Source organism: Mesoplodon mirus, assembly GCF_964341445.2.
Source record: "Mesoplodon mirus genome assembly, chromosome: 1".
Taxonomy (NCBI): Eukaryota; Metazoa; Chordata; class Mammalia; order Artiodactyla; family Ziphiidae; genus Mesoplodon; species Mesoplodon mirus.
Window position 1 is genome coordinate 95,616,072 of NC_138976.1, and position 18,768 is coordinate 95,634,839.

Here is an 18,768-nt window from a genome sequence, read left to right on the forward strand (position 1 = left end):
TACTTTTTGCAGAATTCTTGCTGATGGCCATTCTGACTGGTGTGAGCGGATAGGTTTTTGTAATTTGGATTTGCATATCTTTAATTATTCCTAATGTTCAGCATTTTTCCATGCCGTTTTAAATTTCTTTTTTTTTTTGCCATTACACTATGCTTTTATTAGAAAAAATATATATATATATGTATTGGGGAACATTAAATATCTTGGATGTGCTAATGAGAAAATCATTTTCTCTACATGGACTGAATTTTTACTTGGAGACATGTTTTCCTACTAAAGGGAAGACTAAAGAAGGATTTTACTGTCGACCAGGCAAGACACCTCCCCAAAGATGACAATGCCTTGGACAGTGTTTATGGCGGGCTGGGGCACCTGGAATCCTTGGCCCATACTGGCAGGTACTAACTGGAAACACACTCTTCCTGGGGGACAAGGATGGGAGGCACCTTAGGCCCAGCTGCTCATCGTCGAACCTTACACTTTTCAAACTATGTTGGTGTCTGACTTCCCTTTCCCTGACAGAACAACTCTGGCCCTTGGAGGTGGCTTTATGACTGCAGGCTGTAGAACCCATCATTCTCCCTTGCTCTGGGTAGGAGGTAAGCCTATGGTAGCAGAAACCCCCACATACTGGGACTTGGAATTCCAGTCTGTGCTCATTTAACTTTGTGGCATGAAGTCCATGGTGAATTGCTCTTTTTTCTTCTACGATCTGTCCAACAGCTGTCATGAGTGCCTGACCCTCAGCAGTCTCACTCTTCAAGATTGATCTGCTTTTGACTGATCCGTGACTCCGGGCAGTGGCTGATATGGGCTTTTTTTTTTTTTTCTTTGCAGAGCATCTCGACCATTGACTTTTTTATTGGGGAAAATCCACTTTAAAAATAGCCTCATCCTTTTTCTGAAGAGGCTTTCTGGGGGGCTATATTTCTTCTCTGGCATGAGCTGGAGACATCTGCTCCCAATAGAGTCTGTTATGCCCCTGACCTGGGCAGGGCGGCTCATACTTCCAGCTTGAGGGGTCCCTCATTCTTTAAACCTCTCTTCATGCTCTCCTGGTTTATGCCTCCTACGGTCCTCTCTTTTGTAAGTAGGGACAATCATCTTGCTCTGGCTCTTCCATGAGTCTTGGAGTTTTGAAGTTTTGGGCTCCTGCTGCCCTAGGTTGCTCCTTTGGCCTTCCATAAGGCCACTTGGCTCCTGGGAAGCTAACGTGTCTCTGGTGGGGACTCTCTGGGGATGGCACTGAGGCACCTGAGAAGCCAAGTTGTCTGCAGCAAGGAACCTGTGTTTGGGAAAGTCCTGAAGCTGGTTGTCTGACTGTACCTTTACTTTGGAGTTAAACTCACTAGCAACCTCCATGTTAAGGCATGGCTCACCTAGATGTTGGAAAACAGACATTCTAGGTAGTAGGAAACTTTTACTGGCCCCTGGCACCTCTAAACTCCTCATAGGTGCATTTGTGGTTTGGGATTTTGTCAACACTTTGGTTTCCAAGATAACACTAGACTGTGGTTGAAGAGCACGAGACTCCTTGACCTCCATAGCCTCCCTGGCCTCTTCACCTCTCAAAGATTGGGATCCTAAGTTCACCTCCATCACTGTTACCCTATGGCAGGGGTCTCCTGAGGCCTGACCACCACTCTCCTCTCTTGGCTCGTTCCTGACCATTGCTGAACTTGGACCTGGCTCTAGGCTGTCCCTCTTGACCCACTCCACAGTCTCACTCTTCCAGGTTCTGCCCACAAGGCTGAGTGTGAGGGACTGAGAAGGTGGCCTGCCCTGCTGTGCAGTCAGAGAAGCCTTTGAGGGCCCATGGTAGTCACCAGGTGGAATCGCTCTCAGGGCACTCTGGATTTCCTTACACACAGTGGAGGGGACAAGGAGAGGCCTCTTCAGGGCAGGAACGGACTCTTCTGTTCTCACCTTCTCTCCTGAATGAGCCTGAGGAGGTTTCTCCGGGAACTCAGCAAACGTGACTGTTGAGTGGGACCCAGATACACAGGTGGCTGAAGGGGACGAGGCTAACCGCAGGGTGGTGGAGGGTTGGAACTTTGTCGACTTCAAGAGATTGATGGGCTTGAGGACCTTGAGGGGTAGGGTCCACCCGTGCTTTACCCAAAACCTTGTAATATGTGCTTCCAGCACCTCTCGAGTGTCTTGAACCAGGAAGGAAACCCTACAGGAGGTGTTCCTGCAGGGTTCCCAACCCTTCAAGCAGTATCCTCCACAGGCTCCAGCAGGCACTGCTTTGCACATCTCACCAGGAGGGTCTTGCCATGAGAGCTGATGAAAGTTGCCCTTGCCAGGAAGCCTCCCCAGGCAGCTCCGCAGAGGTGAAGCCAGGTTGTGAGTCCCCTCCAGTTCTTCCAGGCAATCTCTGCAAGCTTTCAAAGATCGACTTTTCTTCCTACTCCTGCTCCTCCCCTTCAGCTCTACTTGATGCTTCCTGATGTTTCTAGGTTTCCTAGGTGGTGCTAAGAATGGATTACTCTGGAAGCAGGGGAGTAACACGAGGAAGAGCCCCAGTCCACACAGGAAGCCAAGGATGATATCAATCACCCAGGAAGTTGGGCTGGATCTCAGCCAGATAGCAACAGTGTTTTTCAAAGAAAAGAGATTCTCCGTCTTCTGAACTGCATTGCCGCCCTCAGGCAACAGAGCCCTGGGAGTTCACTTGATGGCAGAACCCCAGGCCTGCATCACAGAGCTGTGGCCTTGTCACAAAGGGCTCCTGAGTGTGGGGGAGGGGCACTAAGAGCAATAGGCTGAATCACTGCCCCTCCTTCCCGTCCAGACCTTTATCCAGCTTTATCCGGAGAGAGCTGCGGAGAGCCACACCGGCGGACAGGTGGCGGCGCCGGGGCTGGGCGCCGGTGGGGCCGGCCAGGTGCAGGTGGAGGGGCTCGCGGGCCGCACGGACGGCACCCGGGCCCGCGGCGGAGTCTGGGTCCGGGCCAGCCACCCCCGGAGCGTCGGGTGTGCCGCTGCCTTCCAGGGCCGCCTTCGGGCCGCATGGAGCGGCCCCTCTGGCGCTCTGTGGTGGTGGTGGGGGGTGGGCGGAGGAGGTGGGGCCTGCAGCGGTGCCCGGCGGGGGGCGGAGCTGGCGGCCACCGCCGCGGGCGACTAAAGGAGAAGGCGGAGCCGCAGCGGGAGGCCAAAAGCCTACAGCACCCGGTATTCCCAGGCGGTCTCCCATCACAAGTACTAACCAGGCCCGACCCTGCTTAGCTTCCGAGATCAGACGAGATCGGGCGCGTTCAGGGTGGTATGGCCGTAGACGGGGGCGGGGACCGCGGGCTGCCTCTTGAGGCCCAGCTTCGCTTGTCCTTGCGCCTTACCGCCATCCCCGCGGCCAGCCCGCCCCGGCAGCGCCCCGCCGCCCGCCCAGGCAGGGCAACGGAGGCCTCGGGTACCGGGGCGTGGCGGAGGGGCCGTTTTAAATTTCTGGTACAGAAAAACAGAAAAAAACGGAGAGTACAATTAACCTCTTGAAATTGTCCTCTTGCATGGTTGCCCTCTTTAGAAGTTTTGGGTCCATTTTCGACCCCAGGATTGTTTTTCAGGGCAGGTGCCATTTACAGGCTGCAATGAGTGTGAATATTTAGTGACCATGAGCACTGGGTTTAAAGCTGCTGTTGTGGCAAACGGCCACAAGGCGGCAGCATTTCTCCATTCCCAAATCTGGTTACTAGGGCAGCAGAGCCTTTCGGGGACCAATGGAATCCAGAAGAAGGCATCCCTGAAGGCTAATACAGAATACCGTGTCCTGGTGGATGGTAGAATGACCAGCAGGGTGTAGGAATTAGGAACTACCGGATGTATATCCTCGGTGGCTTCACTGACTGTCCCGACATCGTTTACCAGGTCCCCAGCAGCCCACGGGGCTCTCGTGGTCAGGGCAATCCCAGGATATGGAGCTCACCTGGGCAGGCCCCCCCTCCCCAGCAGCCCATGGCGCTCTCGTGGTCAGGCCCCTCCCAGGATACGGAGCTGCCCTGGGCAGGTACCCCGGCAGGGCTGGGCACACAGGTACCGTGCACGTAGCCCTCATTGCAGAGCAGCCCAGATCACCTGTCACTCAGAGCTGACACAGAGCACCTCGGAGCAGGACTTGAGCTAACAAACAGCAGCTCCGACAGGTCTGTGACCCTGGGCATCACTCTGTGCGGCCTCCCTCTGCCTGGTCTTCCAGAGGCTTCCACCGCAGCCGGGGCACCAGGCCTCTGTCTCCACCCATCACCCCTCCTCTCCCTGACTCCTGGGTTCCTCTCATTAGGAGAGGGTCTTCTTGAAGTTGTCTCCCACTCATGGGCCAGATAAAAGGATTAGAAAACAAGCCGGAGCTGCAGCCCCTTGTCTATCCAGACTCTCAGGAGCCCACACCTGTTCCTTGGACCTGGCCGGTTCAGCGAGGTCCATTTTCTGCAATGTGAGTCCCTGAGGGGTGAGGATGGGCTGACCTGGGCAGCCTGACCCTGCCGGCCAGCCCTCCCCAGGTGTGCCTGGGTTGAGGTCCATATAAACACGGCTCCAGGCAGCAAGAGCCCCTGCAGCTGTGCCTGACGCCATATTCTCTGCCCCGTCAGCAGTCTCGGGGCTGTGCTGGTGGGAGGGAGTGAGGGGCCACGGCTCTGTGGGTGGCCCGGTGTGAGTGGGGCTCTGCTGGACTTTCTTCAGGAGTTGCCGGGCTGCCACCTGCTAAAGAAGAGGATGTGTCACCCATACCTTCCGTTGGAATTTCTCCCCGGGCAGAGGTGAGGAAGGAAAAAAGCAGTGGGGGCCGGGACAGGAGGAGTATCTCAGGCAGGGAAATGGAAAGCTTCCAGAAGAGCGCCCGGGGCCAGGACCATCCTGGCTGGCCTGCAGGCACCAAGTCGGCCTGCGTGCTGTCGCTGCTGTGGCTCCACGGCCCTTCCTCTGGGCTTTCAAGTCCTTGGACATATTCAGGTGTTTTACCTGGGAAGGGTGGGAACAGTTCAGCAGCAGCTGGCCTGGGGCTCGGCTCACGTTTACTCACAGACGCCTCGGCACGGTCCCCCAGCTTTGCAATGAGGACGCTCCTTGCGGGGGTGGGGGGGCTGCTGGCTGCATGGGAGATGATTCCCCACCTCTGACCAACTTCAGAATTGTTTGCCGCTGGAGCCAGTGCCCTGATAGGGTTTTCCTGTGTATAACTGGTGGGTTCTGGTTTTTTTTTTCTTCTTTTTTGCTTCAAGTTAGATTTTATTCCTCTTCTATGTATTTATAGATATAAGCATGGAAATAATTCATTCCTATAAATACATCTGTGTGAAGGGAAGAACTTTTTTTCCGTTTTATTTTAAAATTTTATTTATTTTTAAAAATTTTGAAATTTAAGTTTATTTTTTTATTCAGCAGGATTATTATTAGTTATCTATTTTATGCATATACATGTATACAGGACAATCCCAATCTCCCGACTCATCCCACCACCAACAACCCATGGCTTCCCCCCTCTTGGTGTCCATACGTTTGTTCTCTACCTCTGTGTCTCTATTTCTGCCCTGCAAACCGGGTCATCTGTACCATTTTTCTAGGTTCCACATATATGCATTAATATACAATATTTGTTTTTCTCCTTCTGACTTACTTCACTCTGTATGACAGTCTCTAGATCCGTCGACGTCTCCACAGATGACCCAGTTTCGTTCCTTTTTATGGCTGAGTAATATTCCGTTTCATAGATGGACCACATCATTATCCGTTCGTCTGTCTGTGGGCATTTAGGTTGCTTCCATTACCTGGCTATTGTAAATAGTGCTGCAATGAACATTGTGGTGAATGTGTCTTTTTCATTTATGGTTTTCTCTGGGTATATGCCCGGAAGTGGGATTGCTGGATCCTATGGTAATTCTATTTTTAGTTTTTTAAGGAACCTCCATGCTGTTCTCCATAGTGACTGTATCAATTTACATTCCCACCAATAGTGGAAGAGGGTTCCTTTGGTCCACACCCTCACCAGCATTTGTTGTTTGTACATTTTCTGATGATGCCCATTCTAACAGGTGTGAGGTGATACCTCACTGTAGTTTTGATGTGCATTTCTCTAATGATGAGTGATGTTGAGCAGCTTTTCATGTGCGTCTTGCCCATCTCTGTGTCTTCTTTGAAGAAACGTCTATTTAGATCTTCTGCCCATTTTTGTATTGGGTTGTTTGTTTTTTTTTAATATTAAGCTGCATGAGCTGTTATATATATTGGAGATTAAACCTTTGTCCGTGGATTCGTTTGCAAATATTTTCTCCCATTCTGAGGGTTGCCTTTTTCCATTCCCGTTTTTTTTTTTAATAAAGAAAGAAAGAAAGCAAAAGAAGCAGAACCCTAATGTGCAGAACAAATATGCAGAACAAAATATGCCTCTTGAAAGTGTCGTTTTGAAATATGGACGTCTTTTGAATTTTTTGGTCGATATATGACCCCAGGATTTGTTTTCAGGGCAGGTGTCATTTACAGGCCTGCAATGATTTTGAATATCAACTGACCATTAGCGCTGGGATTAAAGGTGCTGTTGTGTGAAACGGCCACAAGGGGGCAGCAGTTCTCCCTTACCAAATCTGGTTACTAGGGCAGCAGAGCCTCAATGGAAGTCGTGTTCTAGGTTGTAATTTAGAATGGAATGTGCCAGGAGAAGGCCCCTTAAGTTTGTCTCACTACTTCTTGTTCGTTTTCTTAATTTAATTTTTTTATTTTTTTAATCACAGCATGTTTGATTACAATGTTTGGCTTGTTGCAGGTGTGCAAGATGTGGTTCTTTTACACATATACATATGTCTGTTCTTGCTGGGATCCTTTTCCCATGTACGTTATGACAGAATGTTGAGTAGTCTTCTCTTGGTATTCTGTAGGTCTTTGGTGATTATATATTTCACCTGTGTTTGTATATGTCTGTTCACCCCAATCTCGTAATGTATCCAATCCTCACACCTTTCCGTTGGTGATCCATAAGTTTGTTTAATGAATCTGGGATTGCCCTTCTCTGTGGAAATATCTTCACTGGTATCAATTTTTAGGTAACATCTATAAGTGATATCCTACGATACGTGTCTTTCTCTTTCTGACTTACTACAAGTCACGTGATCACCTCTAGACTCATCTACGGTGCTGCAAATGGCATGGTGTCCTTTTCTTCCTTGGCTAATATTCTCTCTGTACATGTACCAGCTCTTCTTTGTCCACTCATCTGTTGATGGACTTTTTGGTTGCTTCCACGTCATGGCTATTGTAATGCTGCGGCAATGCACATTTGCCTGCCTGTGTCTTTCCAATTCTGTCTTCTTAGGTTATAGGCCCAGGAGTGGGCCTGCTGGATCATATGGTAGCGGAATGTTTACCTTGTAGAGGCACCTCCAGTCTGTTCTCATTAGTGGCTCTTTCCAGGTTACGTCCCGCTTAAAGTTGAGGGTATGCGCTTCTCCACAACACCTTCAGCATTTTTTGTTTGTAGTTTTTTTGCTGATGTGTGTTCTGACTAGTGTGAGCCGATACCACTTTGTGGCTGGATTTGCATGCGTCTCATAATCCCTTGAAATTGAGCTTTCTGGCATGTCCTTCTTTTCTTCAACTGTGAGTACAGCTTACCTCTTCAAATTGTCTTCGTGAAGTGTGTGTGACATTTAGAAATATTTTGGCCATTACCTCCCTCAAGACGTTTTGAGGGCAGGTTTCATTTACAGCCCACCAGTACTGCTGCATATGAAGTGACCCTTAGCACAGGTCTTAAAGCTGCTGTTGCAGGTAACGGCCAGAGGGCGGCAGCATTTCTGCTTTTCCCAACCTGGGAACTAGGGAAACAGACCATCCGGGCAGTGGTGTTCCTCGGTTATATATTAGAGTGGAATGTGCCCCCAAAAGCTGATGTCTCCTTACTTAGGTTTGTTTTATAAATTGTATTTATATATATTTTTTATTGGAGTCATATTCCATTGTGTACATGGACCACTTCTTCTTTGTGCCTTCCTCTGATGATGGACACTTTCGTAGCTTCCAAGTGTTGGCTATGGTAAATATTGCTGGAGTGGAGGATTGCCAGCCTGTGTTTTTTTTTTTTTTTTTTTTTTTCGGTACGTGGGCCTCTCACTGCGGTGGTCCCTCCCAATGCAGAGCACAGGCTCCGGACGCGCAGGCCCAGCAGCCCTAGCTCACGGGACAAGCCGCTCCGCGGCACGTGGGATCTTCCCGACCCGGAGCATGAACGCGTGTCCCCTGCATTGGCAGGCGGGCTCTCAACCACTGCGCCACCAGTGAAGCCCAGCCTGTGATTTTTTGATTCTCATCCCCTCAGGCGATAGGCCCAGCAGTGGGTATGCTTGATTGAATGGTAGCTCAGTATTTACCTTTACAAGGCACCTCATTTTTGTTTTCATTACTGGCTCTTACCATGTCCCACTTTGGACCAAGGGTAGGCATTTCTCTAAAACCCCTTCAGCATTTACTTTTTGCAGAATTCTTGCTGATGGCCATTCTGACTGGTGTGAGCGGATAGGTTTTTGTAATTTGGATTTGCATATCTTTAATTATTCCTAATGTTCAGCATTTTTCCATGCCGTTTTAAATTTCTTTTTTTTTGCCATTACACTATGCTTTTATTAGAAAAAAATATATATATATGTATTGGGGAACATTAAATATCTTGGATGTGCTAATGAGAAAATCATTTTCTCTACATGGACTGAATTTTTACTTGGAGACATGTTTTCCTACTAAAGGGAAGACTAAAGAAGGATTTTACTGTCGACCAGGCAAGACACCTCCCCAAAGATGACAATGCCTTGGACAGTGTTTATGGCGGGCTGGGGCACCTGGAATCCTTGGCCCATACTGGCAGGTACTAACTGGAAACACACTCTTCCTGGGGGACAAGGATGGGAGGCACCTTAGGCCCAGCTGCTCATCGTCGAACCTTACACTTTTCAAACTATGTTGGTGTCTGACTTCCCTTTCCCTGACAGAACAACTCTGGCCCTTGGAGGTGGCTTTATGACTGCAGGCTGTAGAACCCATCATTCTCCCTTGCTCTGGGTAGGAGGTAAGCCTATGGTAGCAGAAACCCCCACATACTGGGACTTGGAATTCCAGTCTGTGCTCATTTAACTTTGTGGCATGAAGTCCATGGTGAATTGCTCTTTTTTCTTCTACGATCTGTCCAACAGCTGTCATGAGTGCCTGACCCTCAGCAGTCTCACTCTTCAAGATTGATCTGCTTTTGACTGATCCGTGACTCCGGGCAGTGGCTGATATGGGCTTTTTTTTTTTTTTTCTTTGCAGAGCATCTCGACCATTGACTTTTTTATTGGGGAAAATCCACTTTAAAAATAGCCTCATCCTTTTTCTGAAGAGGCTTTCTGGAGGGCTATATTTCTTCTCTGGCATGAGCTGGAGACATCTGCTCCCAATAGAGTCTGTTATGCCCCTGACCTGGGCAGGGCGGCTCATACTTCCAGCTTGAGGGGTCCCTCATTCTTTAAACCTCTCTTCATGCTCTCCTGGTTTATGCCTCCTACGGTCCTCTCTTTTGTAAGTAGGGGCAATCATCTTGCTCTGGCTCTTCCATGAGTCTTGGAGTTTTGAAGTTTGGGGCTCCTGCTGCCCTAGGTTGCTCCTTTGGCCTTCCATAAGGCCACTTGGCTCCTGGGAAGCTAACGTGTCTCTGGTGGGGACTCTCTGGGGATGGCACTGAGGCACCTGAGAAGCCAAGTTGTCTGCAGCAAGGAACCTGTGTTTGGGAAAGTCCTGAAGCTGGTTGTCTGACTGTACCTTTACTTTGGAGTTAAACTCACTAGCAACCTCCATGTTAAGGCATGGCTCACCTAGATGTTGGAAAACAGACATTCTAGGTAGTAGGAAACTTTTACTGGCCCCTGGCACCTCTAAACTCCTCATAGGTGCATTTGTGGTTTGGGATTTTGTCAACACTTTGGTTTCCAAGATAACACTAGACTGTGGTTGAAGAGCAGGAGACTCCTTGGCCTCCATAGCCTCCCTGGCCTCTTCACCTCTCAAAGATTGGGATCCTAAGTTCACCTCCATCACTGTTACCCTATGGCAGGGGTCTCCTGAGGCCTGACCACCACTCTCCTCTCTTGGCTCGTTCCTGACCATTGCTGAACTTGGACCTGGCTCTAGGCTGTCCCTCTTGACCCACTCCACAGTCTCACTCTTCCAGGTTCTGCCCACAAGGCTGAGTGTGAGGGACTGAGAAGGTGGCCTGCCCTGCTGTGCAGTCAGAGAAGCCTTTGAGGGCCCATGGTAGTCACCAGGTGGAATCGCTCTCAGGGCACTCTGGATTTCCTTACACACAGTGGAGGGGACAAGGAGAGGCCTCTTCAGGGCAGGAACGGACTCTTCTGTTCTCACCTTCTCTCCTGAATGAGCCTGAGGAGGTTTCTCCGGGAACTCAGCAAACGTGACTGTTGAGTGGGACCCAGATACACAGGTGGCTGAAGGGGACGAGGCTAACCGCAGGGTGGTGGAGGGTTGGAACTTTGTCGACTTCAAGAGATTGATGGGCTTGAGGACCTTGAGGGGTAGGGTCCACCCGTGCTTTACCCAAAACCTTGTAATATGTGCTTCCAGCACCTCTCGAGTGTCTTGAACCAGGAAGGAAACCCTACAGGAGGTGTTCCTGCAGGGTTCCCAACCCTTCAAGCAGTATCCTCCACAGGCTCCAGCAGGCACTGCTTTGCACATCTCACCAGGAGGGTCTTGCCATGAGAGCTGATGAAAGTTGCCCTTGCCAGGAAGCCTCCCCAGGCAGCTCCGCAGAGGTGAAGCCAGGTTGTGAGTCCCCTCCAGTTCTTCCAGGCAATCTCTGCAAGCTTTCAAAGATCGACTTTTCTTCCTACTCCTGCTCCTCCCCTTCAGCTCTACTTGATGCTTCCTGATGTTTCTAGGTTTCCTAGGTGGTGCTAAGAATGGATTACTCTGGAAGCAGGGGAGTAACACGAGGAAGAGCCCCAGTCCACACAGGAAGCCAAGGATGATATCAATCACCCAGGAAGTTGGGCTGGATCTCAGCCAGATAGCAACAGTGTTTTTCAAAGAAAAGAGATTCTCCGTCTTCTGAACTGCATTGCCGCCCTCAGGCAACAGAGCCCTGGGAGTTCACTTGATGGCAGAACCCCAGGCCTGCATCACAGAGCTGTGGCCTTGTCACAAAGGGCTCCTGAGTGTGGGGGAGGGGCACTAAGAGCAATAGGCTGAATCACTGCCCCTCCTTCCCGTCCAGACCTTTATCCAGCTTTATCCGGAGAGAGCTGCGGAGAGCCACACCGGCGGACAGGTGGCGGCGCCGGGGCTGGGCGCCGGTGGGGCCGGCCAGGTGCAGGTGGAGGGGCTCGCGGGCCGCACGGACGGCACCCGGGCCCGCGGCGGAGTCTGGGTCCGGGCCAGCCACCCCCGGAGCGTCGGGTGTGCCGCTGCCTTCCAGGGCCGCCTTCGGGCCGCATGGAGCGGCCCCTCTGGCGCTCTGTGGTGGTGGTGGTGGAGGGGGGGCGGAGGAGGTGGGGCCTGCAGCGGTGGCCGGCGGGGGGCGGAGCTGGCGGCCACCGCCGCGGGCGACTAAAGGAGAAGGCGGAGCCGCAGCGGGAGGCCAAAAGCCTACAGCACCCGGTATTCCCAGGCGGTCTCCCATCCAAGTACTAACCAGGCCCGACCCTGCTTAGCTTACGAGATCAGACGAGATCGGGCGCGTTCAGGGTGGTATGGCCGTAGACGGGGGCGGGGACCGCGGGCTGCCTCTTGAGGCCCAGCTTCGCTTGTCCTTGCGCCTTACCGCCGTCCCCGCGGCCAGCCCGCCCCGGCAGCGCCCCGCCGCCCGCCCAGGCAGGGCAACGGAGGCCTCGGGTACCGGGGCGTGGCGGAGGGGCCGTTTTAAACTTCTGGTACAGAAAAACAGAAAAAAACGGAGAGTACAATTAACCTCTTGAAATTGTCCTCTTGCGTGCTTGCCCTCTTTAGAAGTTTTGGGTCCATTTTCGACCCCAGGGTTGTTTTTCAGGGCAGGTGCCATTTACAGGCTGCAATGAGTGTGAATATTTAGTGACCATGAGCACTGGGTTTAAAGCTGCTGTTGTGGCAAACGGCCACAAGGCGGCAGCATTTCTCCATTCCCAAATCTGGTTACTAGGGCAGCAGAGCCTTTCGGGGACCAATGGAATCCAGAAGAAGGCATCCCTGAAGGCTAATACAGAATACCGTGTCCTGGTGGATGGTAGAATGACCAGCAGGGTGTAGGAATTAGGAACTACCGGATGTATATCCTCGGTGGCTTCACTGACTGTCCCGACATCGTTTACCAGGTCCCCAGCAGCCCACGGGGCTCTCGTGGTCAGGGCAATCCCAGGATATGGAGCTCACCTGGGCAGGCCCCCCCTCCCCAGCAGCCCATGGCGCTCTCGTGGTCAGGCCCCTCCCAGGATACGGAGCTGCCCTGGGCAGGTACCCCGGCAGGGCTGGGCACACAGGTACCGTGCACGTAGCCCTCATTGCAGAGCAGCCCAGATCACCTGTCACTCAGAGCTGACACAGAGCACCTCGGAGCAGGACTTGAGCTAACAAACAGCAGCTCCGACAGGTCTGTGACCCTGGGCATCACTCTGTGCGGCCTCCCTCTGCCTGGTCTTCCAGAGGCTTCCACCGCAGCCGGGGCACCAGGCCTCTGTCTCCACCCATCACCCCTCCTCTCCCTGACTCCTGGGTTCCTCTCATTAGGAGAGGGTCTTCTTGAAGTTGTCTCCCACTCATGGGCCAGATAAAAGGATTAGAAAACAAGCCGGAGCTGCAGCCCCTTGTCTATCCAGACTCTCAGGAGCCCACACCTGTTCCTTGGACCTGGCCGGTTCAGCGAGGTCCATTTTCTGCAATGTGAGTCCCTGAGGGGTGAGGATGGGCTGACCTGGGCAGCCTGACCCTGCCGGCCAGCCCTCCCCAGGTGTGCCTGGGTTGAGGTCCATATAAACACGGCTCCAGGCAGCAAGAGCCCCTGCAGCTGTGCCTGACGCCATATTCTCTGCCCCGTCAGCAGTCTCGGGGCTGTGCTGGTGGGAGGGAGTGAGGGGCCACGGCTCTGTGGGTGGCCCGGTGTGAGTGGGGCTCTGCTGGACTTTCTGCAGGAGTTGCCGGGCTGCCACCTGCTAAAGAAGAGGATGTGTCACCCATACCTTCCGTTGGAATTTCTCCCCGGGCAGAGGTGAGGAAGGAAAAAAGCAGTGGGGGCCGGGACAGGAGGAGTATCTCAGGCAGGGAAATGGAAAGCTTCCAGAAGAGCGCCCGGGGCCAGGACCATCCTGGCTGGCCTGCAGGCACCAAGTCGGCCTGCGTGCTGTCGCTGCTGTGGCTCCACGGCCCTTCCTCTGGGCTTTCAAGTCCTTGGACATATTCAGGTGTTTTACCTGGGAAGGGTGGGAACAGTTCAGCAGCAGCTGGCCTGGGGCTCGGCTCACGTTTACTCACAGACGCCTCGGCACGGTCCCCCAGCTTTGCAATGAGGACGCTCCTTGCGGGGGTGGGGGGGCTGCTGGCTGCATGGGAGATGATTCCCCACCTCTGACCAACTTCAGAATTGTTTGCCGCTGGAGCCAGTGCCCTGATAGGGTTTTCCTGTGTATAACTGGTGGGTTCTGGTTTTTTTTTTCTTCTTTTTTGCTTCAAGTTAGATTTTATTCCTCTTCTATGTATTTATAGATATAAGCATGGAAATAATTCATTCCTATAAATACATCTGTGTGAAGGGAAGAACTTTTTTTCCGTTTTATTTTAAAATTTTATTTATTTTTAAAAATTTTGAAATTTAAGTTTATTTTTTTATTCAGCAGGATTATTATTAGTTATCTATTTTATGCATATACATGTATACAGGACAATCCCAATCTCCCGACTCATCCCACCACCAACAACCCATGGCTTCCCCCCTCTTGGTGTCCATACGTTTGTTCTCTACCTCTGTGTCTCTATTTCTGCCCTGCAAACCGGGTCATCTGTACCATTTTTCTAGGTTCCACATATATGCATTAATATACAATATTTGTTTTTCTCCTTCTGACTTACTTCACTCTGTATGACAGTCTCTAGATCCGTCGACGTCTCCACAGATGACCCAGTTTCGTTCCTTTTTATGGCTGAGTAATATTCCGTTTCATAGATGGACCACATCATTATCCATTCGTCTGTCTGTGGGCATTTAGGTTGCTTCCATTACCTGGCTATTGTAAATAGTGCTGCAATGAACATTGTGGTGAATGTGTCTTTTTCATTTATGGTTTTCTCTGGGTATATGCCCGGAAGTGGGATTGCTGGATCCTATGGTAATTCTATTTTTAGTTTTTTAAGGAACCTCCATGCTGTTCTCCATAGTGACTGTATCAATTTACATTCCCACCAGTAGTGGAAGAGGGTTCCTTTGGTCCACACCCTCGCCAGCATTTGTTGTTTGTACATTTTCTGATGATGCCCATTCTAACAGGTGTGAGGTGATACCTCACTGTAGTTTTGATGTGCATTTCTCTAATGATGAGTGATGTTGAGCAGCTTTTCATGTGCGTCTTGGCCATCTCTGTGTCTTCTTTGAAGAAACGTCTATTTAGATCTTCTGCCCATTTTTGTATTGGGTTGTTTGTTTTTTTTTAATATTAAGCTGCATGAGCTGTTATATATATTGGAGATTAAACCTTTGTCCGTGGATTCGTTTGCAAATATTTTCTCCCATTCTGAGGGTTGCCTTTTTCCATTCCCGTTTTTTTTTTTAATAAAGAAAGAAAGAAAGCAAAAGAAGCAGAACCCTAATGTGCAGAACAAATATGCAGAACAAAATATGCCTCTTGAAAGTGTCGTTTTGAAATATGGACGTCTTTTGAATTTTTTGGTCGATATATGACCCCAGGATTTGTTTTCAGGGCAGGTGTCATTTACAGGCCTGCAATGATTTTGAATATCAACTGACCATTAGCGCTGGGATTAAAGGTGCTGTTGTGTGAAACGGCCACAAGGGGGCAGCAGTTCTCCCTTACCAAATCTGGTTACTAGGGCAGCAGAGCCTCAATGGAAGTCGTGTTCTAGGTTGTAATTTAGAATGGAATGTGCCAGGAGAAGGCCCCTTAAGTTTGTCTCACTACTTCTTGTTCGTTTTCTTAATTTAATTTTTTTATTTTTTTAATCACAGCATGTTTGATTACAATGTTTGGCTTGTTGCAGGTGTGCAAGATGTGGTTCTTTTACACATATACATATGTCTGTTCTTGCTGGGATCCTTTTCCCATGTACGTTATGACAGAATGTTGAGTAGTCTTCTCTTGGTATTCTGTAGGTCTTTGGTGATTATATATTTCACCTGTGTTTGTATATGTCTGTTCACCCCAATCTCGTAATGTATCCAATCCTCACACCTTTCCGTTGGTGATCCATAAGTTTGTTTAATGAATCTGGGATTGCCCTTCTCTGTGGAAATATCTTCACTGGTATCAATTTTTAGGTAACATCTATAAGTGATATCCTACGATACGTGTCTTTCTCTTTCTGACTTACTACAAGTCACGTGATCACCTCTAGACTCATCTACGGTGCTGCAAATGGCATGGTGTCCTTTTCTTCCTTGGCTAATATTCTCTCTGTACATGTACCAGCTCTTCTTTGTCCACTCATCTGTTGATGGACTTTTTGGTTGCTTCCACGTCATGGCTATTGTAATGCTGCGGCAATGCACATTTGCCTGCCTGTGTCTTTCCAATTCTGTCTTCTTAGGTTATAGGCCCAGGAGTGGGCCTGCTGGATCATATGGTAGCGGAATGTTTACCTTGTAGAGGCACCTCCAGTCTGTTCTCATTAGTGGCTCTTTCCAGGTTACGTCCCGCTTAAAGTTGAGGGTATGCGCTTCTCCACAACACCTTCAGCATTTTTTGTTTGTAGTTTTTTTGCTGATGTGTGTTCTGACTAGTGTGAGCCGATACCACTTTGTGGCTGGATTTGCATGCGTCTCATAATCCCTTGAAATTGAGCTTTCTGGCATGTCCTTCTTTTCTTCAACTGTGAGTACAGCTTACCTCTTCAAATTGTCTTCGTGAAGTGTGTGTGACATTTAGAAATATTTTGGCCATTACCTCCCTCAAGACGTTTTGAGGGCAGGTTTCATTTACAGCCCACCAGTACTGCTGCATATGAAGTGACCCTTAGCACAGGTCTTAAAGCTGCTGTTGCAGGTAACGGCCAGAGGGCGGCAGCATTTCTGCTTTTCCCAACCTGGGAACTAGGGAAACAGACCATCCGGGCAGTGGTGTTCCTCGGTTATATATTAGAGTGGAATGTGCCCCCAAAAGCTGATGTCTCCTTACTTAGGTTTGTTTTATAAATTGTATTTATATATATTTTTATTGGAGTCATATTCCATTGTGTACATGGACCACTTCTTCTTTGTGCCTTCCTCTGATGATGGACACTTTCGTAGCTTCCAAGTGTTGGCTATGGTAAATATTGCTGGAGTGGAGGATTGCCAGCCTGTGTTTTTTTTTTTTTTTTTTTTTCGGTACGTGGGCCTCTCACTGCGGTGGTCCCTCCCAATGCAGAGCACAGGCTCCGGACGCGCAGGCCCAGCAGCCCTAGCTCACGGGACAAGCCGCTCCGCGGCACGTGGGATCTTCCCGACCCGGAGCATGAACGCGTGTCCCCTGCATTGGCAGGCGGGCTCTCAACCACTGCGCCACCAGTGAAGCCCAGCCTGTGATTTTTTGATTCTCATCCCCTCAGGCGATAGGCCCAGCAGTGGGTATGCTTGATTGAATGGTAGCTCAGTATTTACCTTTACAAGGCACCTCATTTTTGTTTTCATTACTGGCTCTTACCATGTCCCACTTTGGACCAAGGGTAGGCATTTCTCTAAAACCCCTTCAGCATTTACTTTTTGCAGAATTCTTGCTGATGGCCATTCTGACTGGTGTGAGCGGATAGGTTTTTGTAATTTGGATTTGCATATCTTTAATTATTCCTAATGTTCAGCATTTTTCCATGCCGTTTTAAATTTCTTTTTTTTTGCCATTACACTATGCTTTTATTAGAAAAAAATATATATATATGTATTGGGGAACATTAAATATCTTGGATGTGCTAATGAGAAAATCATTTTCTCTACATGGACTGAATTTTTACTTGGAGACATGTTTTCCTACTAAAGGGAAGACTAAAGAAGGATTTTACTGTCGACCAGGCAAGACACCTCCCCAAAGATGACAATGCCTTGGACAGTGTTTATGGCGGGCTGGGGCACCTGGAATCCTTGGCCCATACTGGCAGGTACTAACTGGAAACACACTCTTCCTGGGGGACAAGGATGGGAGGCACCTTAGGCCCAGCTGCTCATCGTCGAACCTTACACTTTTCAAACTATGTTGGTGTCTGACTTCCCTTTCCCTGACAGAACAACTCTGGCCCTTGGAGGTGGCTTTATGACTGCAGGCTGTAGAACCCATCATTCTCCCTTGCTCTGGGTAGGAGGTAAGCCTATGGTAGCAGAAACCCCCACATACTGGGACTTGGAATTCCAGTCTGTGCTCATTTAACTTTGTGGCATGAAGTCCATGGTGAATTGCTCTTTTTTCTTCTACGATCTGTCCAACAGCTGTCATGAGTGCCTGACCCTCAGCAGTCTCACTCTTCAAGATTGATCTGCTTTTGACTGATCCGTGACTCCGGGCAGTGGCTGATATGGGCTTTTTTTTTTTTTTTCTTTGCAGAGCATCTCGACCATTGACTTTTTTATTGGGGAAAATCCACTTTAAAAATAGCCTCATCCTTTTTCTGAAGAGGCTTTCTGGAGGGCTATATTTCTTCTCTGGCATGAGCTGGAGACATCTGCTCCCAATAGAGTCTGTTATGCCCCTGACCTGGGCAGGGCGGCTCATACTTCCAGCTTGAGGGGTCCCTCATTCTTTAAACCTCTCTTCATGCTCTCCTGGTTTATGCCTCCTACGGTCCTCTCTTTTGTAAGTAGGGGCAATCATCTTGCTCTGGCTCTTCCATGAGTCTTGGAGTTTTGAAGTTTGGGGCTCCTGCTGCCCTAGGTTGCTCCTTTGGCCTTCCATAAGGCCACTTGGCTCCTGGGAAGCTAACGTGTCTCTGGTGGGGACTCTCTGGGGATGGCACTGAGGCACCTGAGAAGCCAAGTTGTCTGCAGCAAGGAACCTGTGTTTGGGAAAGTCCTGAAGCTGGTTGTCTGACTGTACCTTTACTTTGGAGTTAAACTCACTAGCAACCTCCATGTTAAGGCATGGCTCACCTAGATGTTGGAAAACAGACATTCTAGGTAGTAGGAAACTTTTACTGGCCCCTGGCACCTCTAAACTCCTCATAGGTGCATTTGTGGTTTGGGATTTTGTCAACACTTTGGTTTCCAAGATAACACTAGACTGTGGTTGAAGAGCAGGAGACTCCTTGGCCTCCATAGCCTCCCTGGCCTCTTCACCTCTCAAAGATTGGGATCCTAAGTTCACCTCCATCACTGTTACCCTATGGCAGGGGTCTCCTGAGGCCTGACCACCACTCTCCTCTCTTGGCTCGTTCCTGACCATTGCTGAACTTGGACCTGGCTCTAGGCTGTCCCTCTTGACCCACTCCACAGTCTCACTCTTCCAGGTTCTGCCCACAAGGCTGAGTGTGAGGGACTGAGAAGGTGGCCTGCCCTGCTGTGCAGTCAGAGAAGCCTTTGAGGGCCCATGGTAGTCACCAGGTGGAATCGCTCTCAGGGCACTCTGGATTTCCTTACAC

The 18,768-nt window shown here is 49.9% G+C and overlaps 1 protein-coding gene across 1 annotated transcript in view; it reads right to left on the bottom strand.

Moving 5' to 3' along the window:
• Positions 1 to 1,504: 1,504 nt before the first annotated feature.
• Positions 1,505 to 18,768, bottom strand: part of LOC309806946 (spermatogenesis-associated protein 31-like) — a gene marked incomplete at its 3' end in the record, with an annotated part of 127,839 nt that continues 110,575 nt past the window's right edge. The window contains exon 4 of the mRNA XM_082626035.1: positions 1,505 to 1,509. Coding sequence (XP_082482161.1) covers positions 1,505 to 1,509 — 5 coding nt within the window. The remainder of the gene's footprint in view (positions 1,510 to 18,768) is intronic.